At 41.0% G+C, this 14,194-nt stretch overlaps 1 protein-coding gene and 1 pseudogene across 1 annotated transcript; both read left to right on the plus strand.

Moving 5' to 3' along the window:
• Positions 1-8,604: 8,604 nt before the first annotated feature.
• On the plus strand, positions 8,605-9,699 carry LOC144790724 (uncharacterized). Its single transcript, XM_078665440.1, has one exon. The coding sequence runs from the start codon at positions 8,605-8,607 to the stop codon at positions 9,697-9,699; it is 1,095 nt and encodes a 364-aa protein (XP_078521566.1).
• A 1,140-nt stretch (positions 9,700-10,839) lies between these two features.
• LOC144790726 (ATP-dependent DNA helicase Pif1-like) lies at positions 10,840-11,790 on the plus strand (annotated as a pseudogene).
• Positions 11,791-14,194: the final 2,404 nt, after the last annotated feature.

Here is a 14,194-nt window from a genome sequence, read left to right on the forward strand (position 1 = left end):
TGGAGGGTTCACAAACGCACATTTTAAAAACACTTGGGTATAGGTTGATTTGCATAACGACACAGGGTGCTAGGGTGCGGGGGGTTACAATTCTAGCCAAAGGCAGCAAGTATGTTTTTATTTGCCTTAAAGCGGACAAATTTGGCCGCTGGGCAGTCACAGAATGCCAATATAGGAATGGGCAAAAGATAACACTCTGTTCTCTATATGGAAGCAATAGTGATGATCCGTCAGTCTTTGATGAGATCTCTAATGAAATCTTGCATTGGCCACTACCTTTAATGATTTGTGGGGATTTTAACATCAACCTTCCCACTGATTGGTCTATGAAAGACGGCTGGCAATATGTTGGCCGTAAACCTAAAGTGTTCAAGGCATTGAAACATATATATCATACGCATGGGTTAGTGGATGGTTGGCAGAGTTTAAAACCCAATGATCCAGGGTATACCTTCTTTTCCAACCCGCATCTTACCCATGTAAGAATTGACTAATCACTGATGTCTAATTCATTCAAATCAAATTGCCGAATGGAGAAGCTGACACGAGTTCCATCGGACCATAACCCTTTAATCTGTGCCGTAGAAATAGGAATAGGAAATACAACACCTAGATCCTGGACCTTTGAGAAGTTCCTGCTTTTAGACAAGAAATATTTTACTCACATGAGAAAGTGGATCCCAAACTTTAGAGCAGATACTCATGGGAGCACTTCAATTGAAGTTAATTGTGTGGGATGCCCTAAAAGCAGGGGCTCGAGGAGAGACGTTGTGATACTCCCTAAATGCCAATAAACTGGTTAGGGAATCTATGAAGGTACTTCAGGAAAACTTAAGGTTGGCCGAAGAAGAATTAATAAGGGTGACAATAGTGAACAACGGGGCAGAAGAATTATTAGAAATGCAAAGCCAGGTGGCAATTGCTAAGGCCGCAATCACAAATATTTTTTACCGACAAAGCTGTTAAAAAAGCGCTATCACAAAAAGAAATGCTCTATGAGGTGAACGAGCAAACTGGCCACCAGCTTGCCATACGTACAAGGCAACAGACCTCATCCAACCTGCTACGTGAGATATGTGATCCTCTGGTAGGCCAAATAACTGACCCAGAACATATAAGAGATGCCTTCTGGCGATTCTTTAGGGACCTGTACAAGGAGGGGGGGGTGACCTAGCATATATGGAAAGGTACTTAGATAAGGTTGATAACGTTAAATTTGATGATGAAGACCAGGACATCTTAGAGGAGTCCCCTAATACTGAAGAAATTTTAACTTTAATCAAAAACCTGCCAAAAGGGAAAGCAACCAGACTGGATAGTATTCCTTTGGAATTCAATGTAACCTTTCTAGATCAAATCAAAAGTATTTTAATTAACCTTATTAAACATATTTCTTTTTTTTGAAAAATCTTTTTATTAAAAGAGAAAACCAAATACAATAATCAGTAGACGCATCACATCATGGAATGAGCAACTTCTCATACAGAACATTATTACGGGCAATGGCCAGGGGCCACATTGACTTAGTCGGTTCTCAAGCAAAGAATACGTGATCTAACGAAACAGGGCAATCCACAATGCGAGCCATCCACATAGTCGAGCAATGCGACACGAAATATAACAGGATTCTAAGTACGAGCAGAGAAAGTCAGCGTCGGCAGCAGCAATTGAGAATAAGGAGGGAAACTTCGACCAACATCAATCAGCAGCTATTAAGGCAAAATAGTACGAAGAATGTAAAATGGCGTCGACACCCTTAGCTCCGCCCCACCAATAAAGGATATTGCCATGAGTAGCGTCCACATACAAGTAAACAGGAGAGAAGAACATAAAACTCTAAATAAGACAATACAGCACACACCCAACCCCCCTCCCTGCACCTCTGCATAAGGCTTGCGCCCCACCCCAACTAGCAGCGTGCCTGTCGCCCCCAATACCTAAATACCAAACATGGAAAGTGGAGGAGGAATTATAAAACACACTCCCGGACCCCCCCTTCCCCGCCCAAAGCAGCGACCCCTACAGACAAGAATTATACGAAGGAAAAATTACTGGCAAACTAGTAGGGGAGGCTGTGACCACCACCCAGACCCCCGCTTCGGCAAAGACAGTAGAATCCGTGTGACCATTAAAGCCTGAAAGTCGAACCCAGATTTGCGCGCTCATCCCTGGCCCTTACGATCTTCCATGCGAACTCCCGCTAATAACACCACTACGCAGACAGAAAAAGCAACATAGCTAGGAAAAATCACCGAAACACAATAAAGACATTTCAAGAAGATGAAATCCTGCAATGCTGCCAGTTCACTGAAATGTTCCCCCACCGCCAACGAGTCTCGAATGCAATCCTTCAGGAAGTGTAGTGAAGCGACACGGTGGGAAATGGAGAAAGTAGCAGTCCAAAAATCTGTGGAAAAGTCTTCCAAACACGAAACACGAAGTGGGTCAATCACAGGTATCGACAGTGATGGGAGTGAGAAACTAGGAGAGTTCTCCTGCACGCAGGCCGTTACTCGGAAGTCAGTCGGGGGCTTCAGCTCGGGTGTCTGCACGGGCCGTTCTCCACTGTTAAGCTTCGTGCGGCGGGAAATGCAGCTCGTGGCAAGGCTGGCATAAGGCCGGAGTCCGGTCTTTAACTTACGGTCTCCGCCACTGCGTTAAGTTTGTGGATGATGGAGTCCAATTGACCGTGGATCGTCTCGATGGCGGCCATTACAGTTCTTAATGACAGTGCATTCTCCGTCCGATCCATCTCCGCACGCTCAATCACAATCAGGAGTTCTAATCCCGGAGGGCCGGGTACTCCGGGAAATCAAGCAAGAGCGGGGCGGACGGTTACGGAAGGCGACTGATTGTCAAGCAGCGGTACTCGGCGGCGGTGAGCGGGGCCCCCAGCCCGACAGACCCGGGCGCAAGGTATACGGGAACAGGGCCCCCACCCCCGGCCGGCCTGCTATTTTTCGCCAGTTCTGCACCGCCAATCAGGCCACGCAACCGCCTACAGTGTAAGCGAAAGATGACATCCACTCCGGAAGACCGTACTCTGCCTTAGTCCCGCGGCCGATGTTGTTCAATTGAGACCCGGCTGGGTCTAAACTAGAGGCCCCGGCTTCCACTCTGGGCTAGGCCGAAAAATGAAGTACGGTATAACTACACCGTTCGGGCCCGCAAATTTTCCAGAGGTCACCGACAGGATCCACACGTCCTCAGCCACACGGGGGTCGGGTGCAAAGTCAGGATAGATGACAGGATATTATAGCTAGCGGCGGAGGTTGGCGGAGCCGGGAGCTTATGCGGCCATCTTAGTTGCTAGCGTAGCTCCTCCCCGATTAAACATATTTTTAAAGGTGGCCAACCTCCAAGCTCCTGGGCTAGGGCAAAGATAGTAATTTTTCTAAAAAAAAAAAAAAAATGCAGAACAGCTAGGTTCATACAGACCTATTACTCTCATTAACGCAGGCTCAAAGATATATTCAAATGTCCTGGCTAATAGAATAGCTCCTATTATTTATAAGGTAATTGTCAACATGGTTTTGTACCAGGGAGATCCACTATAGATCACATACAGAGAGTGATCACTCTATTTAATAGTATGGACGTTGCAGGAGACCCTATGGCTCTGGTTCTTCTCGACGCTGAGAAGGCCTTTGATAGGGCCTCCTGGCAATTTCTGTGGGCTTCTAGGTCCAGGGTTAGAATAAAGGATGGGCATATCCAGGCAGTGCAAAAATTGTATGTTAACCCCAGGGCAGCGGTAATGGTGAACAGTAGGGTGTTTAAATATCGAAAACAAAAAAATAGTCAACAAAAATATCGATGTAAAAATATTGATTACAAAAATATCGACTTCCTTTACTTAAACAGGTAAGAACAATAATATTGACTCAAAAAATATAGATGTAAAAAAAAATCGACTTTAAAAAATAACATAATACATTTTATGAACTATTGTCTTTATTTAATTTATAAACTTTAATAATTATATAAAAATATAATAAAAACATATATAAATAATTTAAAATAAAATAATATATTCTATATTAATTATATAATTATTATTTCCACTCCAGTGAGTGCAACAGTAGGGAAAGCGCTGGATAGCGTAGGGGTAAAAATTACTATTCCCACTCCAGTGAGTGCAACAGTAGGGAAAGCGCGTGATAGCGGAGGTGTAAAAATTACTATTCCCACTCCAGTGAGTGCAATAGTAGGGAAAGCGCTGGATAGCGGAGGGGTAAAATTTACTATTCCCACTCCAGTGAGTGCAACAGTAGGGAAAGCAATGGATGGTGGAGGGGTAAAATTACTATTCCCACTCCAGTGAGTGCAACAGTGGGGAAAGCACTGGATAGCGGTGGGGTAAAAATTACTATTCCCACTCCAGTGAGTCAACTATATTTTTGTAAACAATATTTATTACAACTATGTTTTTGTAATCAATATTTATTACAACTATATTTTTGCAATCGATATCGATTATTTTCTCCAAACGATATTTCTGTGGCGATAATAATGTCCCACGATATTTCTCCGTCGATATTCCTGCTCTGCACCATGGTGAACGGCAGCTTAACTAAAGAATTAACAATATCCTGTGGGACCCGCTAGGACTGCCCTTGTTCACCATTGCAGGCGGGAATTGTTTACAGGGATACAATCCTTCGAAGAACTTAAAAAAGATTTCCAACTGGATTGGTGGGACTTTTTTAAATACCTCCAAATTAGAGACTTTCTGTCACGAAATGTGGGCGGAAGGGTATTACTTGAAAAAGTTTCCATAGTGTAAAACTTAATTTATACTACTATTATAAAGAGAGAACACAAACCTTTGAGCCAGGTAAACTACAAAAGTAATGCACCAATCACTACACCCAATACACCATTTGAAAGGGGAGATATAGCAGAAGGACATAGGCTATAGATGTGTACACCATATATATTAAAAAAGCAAAAACCCCAAAAGTGTAAAAGTAGTCCCTTGGGGGGCGTGGTCGTGTGTAAGAACGTGGCCGTGGGCGTCTCAAACAAAATATGTCGCCGGTCACAGGGACATGGCAACTGCAAAGAGGGCAAGCTTACATTGCACACATAGAGCGCTCCTTACATTGCACACATAGAGCGCCCCTTACATTGCACCCTTAGAGCGCAAATGCGCTTTCACTGAATTTAAAAATCATACACTCAGAACGAGATCGGAAATGCACTTTCACCGCATTTTACACGATTTGAAAGAAACATTTGCTAACACATTAAGGATTGAATTATGCGTTTTGAAAGTAGCGCCAAAATTACCGAAAGACGTATTCATGTAGCGCTGACCCATATTTAAATTGCTGTCTTCATGTAGCGCGAACCCATATTTAAATTCCAGTGAATTACACTCGAAGGCAAAAGCGGAGTGCCTTCCATAATGACGACACACAGGGGGCAGGGTTAATAACATTGTACACCAATCACAACACTGCAAATAAAACACACACGATTAGGATAAAATAAATAAGTTCTCTGTAACCATTGGGCAAACACGTCATAAAGGGGGCAGGAAGTAAACAAGGCTCCGTTTGTTCAACGCGAGGATTGATTTATGCGTGTTTACAGAGCGTCGACATTCCACAAAGCCGTTTTGACATAGCGCGGACCCGTATTTCAAGAGCATTTCTTTTATATGCCGCTGAACCGTATTTCAACAGCATATGCGTGTTTCACATAGCGTGCCAATTTAAAAAAGCCGTGTTTATGTAGCGCAGACCCGTACTTCAATTGCTGTCAATTAAAGCCAAAGGCGTCTTTATATAGCGCCGAGCTTACCCGAGGCCGTCAGACCGCATCACAAAAGGCACACTCAGGCACAACAATAAACGATACTCAGGCATGGTGGCACTTGTGCAAGTATCAACAACAAACAAAATGTCAGAGGTAGCATAATGTGTATTATAAGGGAAAAGTGGTGTGTGCAACTTACAAACAGGTACTAAACACAAGTACAAGGATAATTCAAAAGGCACACTCAGGCACAACAATAAATAATACTCAGGCAATGGTGGCCCTTGTGCAAGTATCAACAACAAACAAAATGTGACAGGTAGCATACTCTGTGTTACAAGGGAAAAGTGGTGTGTGCAATTTACAAACAGGTACTAAACGCAAGTACAAGGATAATTCAAAAGGCACACTCAGGCACAACAATAAACAATACTCAGGCAATGCTGGCACGTGTGCAAGTAAGGGAAAAGTGGTGTGTGCAACTTACAAACAGGTACTAAACACAAGTACAAGGATAATTGAAACATAAGAAGCACATTACATGTGAACAGATTACAAAAGCACACCTTACGATACATGAGGGAAAAGTGACAATTGTGACCACAAAAAATACATTAGGTAGCAAAAACTGCCAGGAGTAAACCGTGACAAGTGTGCAGGTTACAATAAACATAAGGAGCACATTACACGTGAACAGATTACAAAAGCAGACGTTAAGATACATGAGGGAAAAGTGACAATTGTGACCACAAAAAATAAATTAGGTAGCAAAAACTGCCAGGAGTAAACAGTGATAAGTGTGCAGGTTACAATAAACATAAGGAGCACATTACACGTGAACACATTACAAAAGCAGACGTTAAGATACATGAGGGAAAAGTGACAATTGTGAACAAAAAATATACATGAGGTAGCAAAAACTGCCAGGAGGAAACAGTGACAAGTGTGCAGGTTACAAGAAACATAAGGAGCACATTACACGTGAACAGATTACAAAAGAAGACGTTAAGATACATGAGGGAAAAGTGACAATTGTGACCAAAATAATACATGAGGTAGGAAAAACTGCCAGAAAGAAACAGTGACAAGTGTGCAGGTTACAAGAAACATATGGAGCACATTACACGTGAACAGATTACAAAAGCAGATGTTAAGATACATGACGGAAACATGAGGTAGCAAAAACTGCCAGGAGGAAACAGTGACAAGCGTGCAGGTTACAAGAAACATAAAGAGCACATTACACGTGAACAGATTACAAAAGCACACGTTAAGATACATGAGGGAAAAGTGACAATTGTGAACAAAAAATATACATAAGGTAGCAAAAACTGCCAGGAGGAAACAGTGACAAGTGTGCAGCTTACAAGAAACATAAGGACAAATTGCACGTGAACAGATTACAAAAGCAGACGTTAAGATACATAAGGGAAAAGTGACAATTGTGACATTACTATGCTAAAACAATTAGGGAAAGCAACAGTGAACATCAATGGAACTACATTACTCTCTCTTTTGTAAATATTTAAAACACATACATTTCAATATGGTGAAGAGGAAAACACATCTTTCACGGACTACATAAATAAAACGCGCAAACACAAACAAGCGCATAAGACTTACACAAACAAATAATGAGGAAACATTACATAACATCGATGAACCATCAACCTCATATCTTTCACAAACAACAAATACAACACATTCACAACAGCATCATAACAGTACTCCACAGCCAACGACCTCTAAGACCACACACACTAACAACACTAACAACACCAACAAAGACAACACTGACACATTCATTCCCAATCAAACACTGCAGACACACAACATACAAAAACACCAAAGTTTCACAACTCAAACTATTCAATCAAATCAAGAAGAACATACAGTACAACACCCACACACTCTCAGATCTGCATTCAACTACAACCCACTTCATGACTACAGCAACAATCCACATGTACAAATTGGACACATGGACAATATCTGTACTCACTGCAACGCACTCAAATGGAAGGCAGAGCCTTAAGGCCTTTGCTGCTCATCAGGAAAAGTAAGTCTTAACAACATTGAAGATCCACCGCCACTCATTAGACAACTACTGGATGGCACTCACACACTTTCTAATCATTTCTTAACAAACACACGCCGTTATAATACTCTATTCCAAATGACATCCTTTGGTGCAAATGAAGTTAGGGAAGGAAATTTCATGCCGACATTTAAAATACAGGGACAGTTATACCACTTGATTGGAAGTATGCTGCCAATGGAAGGGAAAGCACCACAGTTCCTACAAATATATTTCCTATCTCAACAGCAACAAATAGACACACGCTCCACACGGTGCCAAATTTGAACACAGACCTTATACAACTACTACAAGACACATTGCACCATCATAACACATACATTCGTTCACTAAAGTACAACTATGAAATGAATTCACAAGAGGAAGATTTGCGCATTATTATACACGCTGATAAACGGCCAAGAAATTCACATGCAGGAAGATATAATGCACCAACTACCGATGAATTTGCAGTTCTTTTAGTCAACGAGGACAAGGGACCACGCGACATTGTGTTACATACCCGAGAGGGAGTATTACGCAAAGTATCTGAATTACATAGATCCTATGAGCCTTTACAATACCCCATCCTATTCCCTAAAGGTGAAGATGGTTATTGTCTCAATATACCACAAAGAAACTCTGCAACAAACAAAACTGTTACATGCATGCAGAACTATGCCTATACTCTTATGGTTAGAAATACAACTTTCAATACCTTGCATTGGTTCCGCAATCTCTTCAATCAATACATTGTAGATATGATGGCCAAAATGATCACAGAAAGACTAGAATTTATCAGGCACAATCAAAAACAACTACGCGCAGACAACTACATCAATTTAAAAGATGCTGTCAATCAAGATCACAACGTACAAGCTCAAGACATTGGACAGCACGTTATTTTACCAGCTACCTTCACTGGATCACCAAGATACATGCACGAAAAAACACAAGATGCTATGACATACGTCAGGCACTATGGCAGACCAGACTTATTCATTACTTTCACATGCAATCCAGACTGGCAAGAAATTAAAGATCAACTCTTCCCAAAACAAAAACCATGCGATAGACATGACATAGTTGCACGGGTCTTCAATTTAAAAGTTAAAACAATAATGAAACTATTAACACAACAGTGTATCTTTGGATCTGCTAAAGCTTACGTATTTACTATTGAATGGCAAAAGAGAGGACTACCTCATGTACACATACTATTGTGGCTTGTACCAAAAATTAATGCCGATGACGTTGATCTCATTATCTCCGCAGAGCTGCCTGATCCTATTAACGATCCAAAACTATTTCTTATTGTCAAGAAAAACATGATACATGGTCCTCGTGGTAAACACAACATTCTTTCACTATGTATGAAAAACGGGATTTGCACCAAAAAATACCCACGCCCACTCATTAATGAGACCGAAACTGGGGTTAACGGCTACCCCATTTATCGTAGGAGGAACACCGAACATGGTGGACATACTGTCACAATGACGGTTAGAGGACAGGAAGTCACTGTCAATAATCAGTGGGTTGTTCCATATTCACGACTACTCTGTCGCACTTTCAATGCTCACATTAATATTGAATACTGCCAATCTGTTAAAGCTATCAAATATATTTGCAAATATATTAACAAAGGCTCGGATCAAGCAACTGCTACTATTGAAAACAAACACAATGAAATAGACACATATCTAAATGGATGGTATATTAGCACTTCCGAAGCAGTGTGGCGCATTCTAGAGTTTCACATTCATGAACGCCATCCCACTGTCACACATGTGCATGAGATGTGCATCTTGAAAATGGTCAAAGAGTCTATTTCAATGACAAGAACATTCTACATGTAGCACAGAACCCAACGCACACAACACTTACTGCCTTCTTCCAATTGTGTGCCACCGACAATTTTGCAAAAACATTGCTATACCAAGAAGTACCACAATACTGTACATGGTCAAAATCAAGTTTTAAACGGCGAAAACGTGGACAGCAAGTATTAGGACACCCTGGTGTAAAAAAAGACTCAGCTCTTGGTAGAATGTACACTATTCACCCAAACCAATCGGAGTGTTTCCACTTACGCATTCTTTTGCAACATGTTCGCGGCTACAGGCGTTGACACTCTTTTAACGGTTAACGGACAACTAATGCCTACCTATCAAGCAGCGTGTAAAGAACCTGGACTCATTGAAGATGACCAACATTGGAAAAATACATTAGGTGATGCTGCACTTTCACATTCCCCATCTAAGCTACGTGAATTGTTTGTTACTATTCTGCTGTTTTGTAACCCATCTGATCCTCTTACTTTACGGGACCAATACAAAGAAGATTTGTGTGAAGATATACTACACAATAGGCGTCAAGAAACAAATGATGAAACAATACCAATGAGTAATGACATATTTAACCGGGGTCTCATACTAATTGAAGACTCGGTGTATGTACTAAGTGAAAAAACTTTAAAAAATGTCAAACTGCCGCAATCAAATAGAACTATACATACACCGTACAACCATAATGATTTTGACAACTCTACAGAGAACCTACTGCAATATGTTGCACAACATTTGCTAAACTTAGTGCCCGATCAAACAATAGCATACAACACCATTGTTGAAAGTGTGGAAACAAAAGATGGAAAAATATTCTTCTTAGACGCACCAGGAGGGACTGGGAAGACTTACTTAATCAACCTAATACTTGCAAAAATACGCTCTTTAGGACTATTGGCTCTGGCAGTTGCATCTTCTGGAATAGCTGCCACTTTGCTAACTGGAGGTAAAACAGCACACTCCACGTTTAAACTACCTTTAACTGTTTCCATTGAAAATGAATCCACTTGCTCAGTACGCAAAAACTGACCCTTAGGCACCCTGCTTCAAAAAGTGTCTCTTATTATGTGGGACGAATGTACTATGACACACCGCGCACATATAGACGCCGTACACAGAACTCTACAAGACATTAGAAATTGTCCTACAATCATGGGTGGGGTCACTTTTGTCTTTGCAGGTGACTTCCGTCAGACTCTTCCTGTTGTCCCAAGAGGAACACGTGCTGATATACTAAAAGCATGCTTAAAAGCATCACACCTATGGCACTCCGTACAAACTCTTACCTTACGCACTAACATGAGAACACATTTAGGAGGTGGAGATAATCTCTTTGCTGATCTTCTACTACAAGTTGGTAATGGAGATTTACACAACACAAATGATAAAATTAATATTGAAAATTTAGGGACGGCTGTCTCGAACTTACAGGAACTCATACAACATGTATACCCAGACGTTCACAATATTATTAACAAAGACTACCAATGGATTTGTGAAAGAGCTATAGTTGCACCCAGAAACACAAGTGTCAACCACATCAATGTACACATACTACTTCAAATCCCAGGGGAAACAAAGGTATATAAATCCATTGACACAGTATTAGATACTGAAGACGCAGTACATTATCCTCAAGAATTCCTAAACTCACTTAACCCTTCGGGACTTCCACCTCATGTACTCTAAATAAAAGTTGGCATTCCAATCATCTTATTGCGAAACCTACATCCGCCAAATCTATGCAATGGAACCCGACTACAAGTTAAAAGTCTTTTACCTTATGTCATTATAGCAACTATTCTATCTTGCCCTGCTGCAGGCCAGTTAGCTCACATTTCACGCATACCCATGATACTTACAGATCTACCATTTCAATGTAAACGTTTGCAATTCCCGATTAACATTGCCTTTGCTTCTACCATTAACAAATCGCAAGGTCAAACATATAAAGTTATAGGCATCGACCTACGAGAAGAGTGCTTCACTCATGGCCAGTTATATGTTGCACTCTCTCGCACCGGGAATGTGCAAAATCAATTTATTCTACATCCTCATTCAAATGAAACTAAAAATTTAGTTTACCGCGAAATCTTACAATAATGACATACTTCATCTGTAACAACATTACACACTTTACTTTTCATCCCCGGGCAACGTCGGGACGGGCTGCTAGTTAATATTAAAAAAGCACTATTGGGGAAATATATTCCCTTATTAATGCACAGTTTCCGGATGATATGGAGAAAACCGCACAGAAATGGCAAGAAAAAGTTGTAATGTCCATTGATGAATTTAACTATGCATACCTAATGTCACAAACAATCCTCATGTCTACGAAATTGCAAGCACAGTTTTTCAAAACTTGTTTTTTTCTACATTATACGCCAGATAAAATTGCCAAGTGGGGGAGCGGCAAGGGGACATGCTGCCCAGATGTATGCTATATAATGCTGATAGTATACACATCTTCTCTACATGTGTAGGATTAACATCACTAAAGCAAGAAATAGAGAAATTCCTGTTAGCAGTACTCCAAAGCGATATAGCACTGTCTAGTAATGTTATTCTATTAGTAATGCAATAGTAGGCCCTAAGCTTATTGTTATTGCTATGGGAGTTTTAAGAATGTGCATAGCCTCTGCATGGCTGGACCCGATAGCACTGTCCTTCCAACAGTGGCTAGCTAGGCTAGTAGCAATCTCTAATATGAAGGCCTCCATTTATAAACAGAAGGGTAGGAAATGGCGTAAAAGAGAGTTGAAGATCTGGACCCCTTTAGTAGAATGGTGTCAATCCCAAGGACGTAGGTAGTTGAATACCAATAAGTAGTCCTGATAATTCTATGTTTAGCTGGGGTTTTTTGTGTGTGTTTTTTTCTATATAATTAATTGTATTATGGAACAGACTGTTACTGACAGTTACAATGCAAAGCGAATAATGATTTTGTATGGATACTTGTCTGACCGGGGAGGGTGGGGGGACTAGGTCGGGGGGGTGATAATTGTCGGCAAAAACTGAATAAAGTAATTTTTTTTTAAAAACAACTATAGACCAATTAGTCTGATAGACATACTTCAAAGAAATTATGCCAGGCAGGCTTAATGACTGTATAGAGATGAATAGCATACTGTCCCCATATCAGGCAGGGTTTAGATCCAGTACTAGTACAATAGATCAAGTCTTCAGACTCTTGTGTATTATCTGGAAATATGTCAAAATCAGGAAGGGGTACATTTATGTGGCATTCGTTGACCTGAGGGCAGCATTTAAGCTTGTACCCAGATGCTTACTTTGAGAGTCACTTGAAAAATAAGGTGCCCTCCTGAATTTGGTTATGTAGCTAAAAAGGTTATATAACGGAAACTATGCTCGAGTCCGCTGGGGTATGAATGGGGAACTAACAAAGCCAATCCCAATAGAGAGAGGAGTGAGACTGAGTTGTGTACTTGCTCCCACCCTGTTCTCACTCTATATTAATGATGTGGTGGATCAGCTACACAACCAAGCAAAGGATCCTCCAAGGCTAAATGGGAAATTGGTGCCGGGATGCTCTTCGTAGACGACACCATCCTGATATCACAGACCATGAAGGGGCTACAAAATATGTTGAATGGTTTTAATAGATACTGTACAGAAAAGGGCTTAGACATAAATGTAAATACAAGTACATGGCCATAAACCCACATAATACTCTTAAAAAGAATCTCGTGCTCAGTAATGAGAAAATTGAATGTGCCACCAATTTTACTTATTGGGGCATATTACTAGACACACAACTAGCCTGGAACCAGCAAATAAACCACTCAGCCTTAAGGTTAGCCCAAGGGTCAGGGGCAATCCTTAAGAAGTACAGCTCAACTATGAGCAAAGCTGTGACACCAGCACTCGAGATATATAAATGTAAGGTCCAGGCTGCAGCATTGTATGGATCAAAGTTATGGGGCAAAAGTGACGCCTGATATCCATCAGCTGGGGTAAACAAGTTTGCAAGGAGATTATTAGGATTGCCCCAATCAACACCACTTGTCGCAATGTTCCACGAGCTAAATTTGAAGCAAATAGGTAATCTCGCAATCCTACGTCCACTGCTCTCTTTGATACGGCTATGGGCTGCGCCAGAATTACTAGCATATAGAGATGGTGCATGCTAATTACTGAATATTGATACATGTCTTACCATCCCATGGTTAAGATTTGTCCGGAAATGGCTGATTGAGTTAGGTCTTGAATCATACTGGACAAGACCACATAATTTAATGCCAAGTTGCAAAGGCAATCTAAAGGGTATTTATTTGCAATATATATTGAATGCACTCCACTCTGACGCAAGATTAGGAAGGTTAACAAGTGAATTCCTTTCTATTAAGTCAAGTCTGAATCTCGAGGATTTCCTCGACCATTTACAACCGTTCCTAGGAAGAACTCTGTATTTAAAGTTGATATAACACATTACCAATCAAGAGCTATACTATAAAATGGGGAGGGGGAGGAGGATCTTACCTGT

The sequence above is a fragment of the Lissotriton helveticus genome, chromosome 11 (assembly GCF_964261635.1).
Source record: "Lissotriton helveticus chromosome 11, aLisHel1.1, whole genome shotgun sequence".
Classification (NCBI taxonomy): Eukaryota; Metazoa; Chordata; class Amphibia; order Caudata; family Salamandridae; genus Lissotriton; species Lissotriton helveticus.

Excerpts from the sequence above, each read along its gene's own strand:
- LOC144790724 (XM_078665440.1), top strand. The coding sequence starts at position 8,605 with ATGGCCAAAATGATCACAGAAAGACTAGAATTTATCAGGCACAATCAA.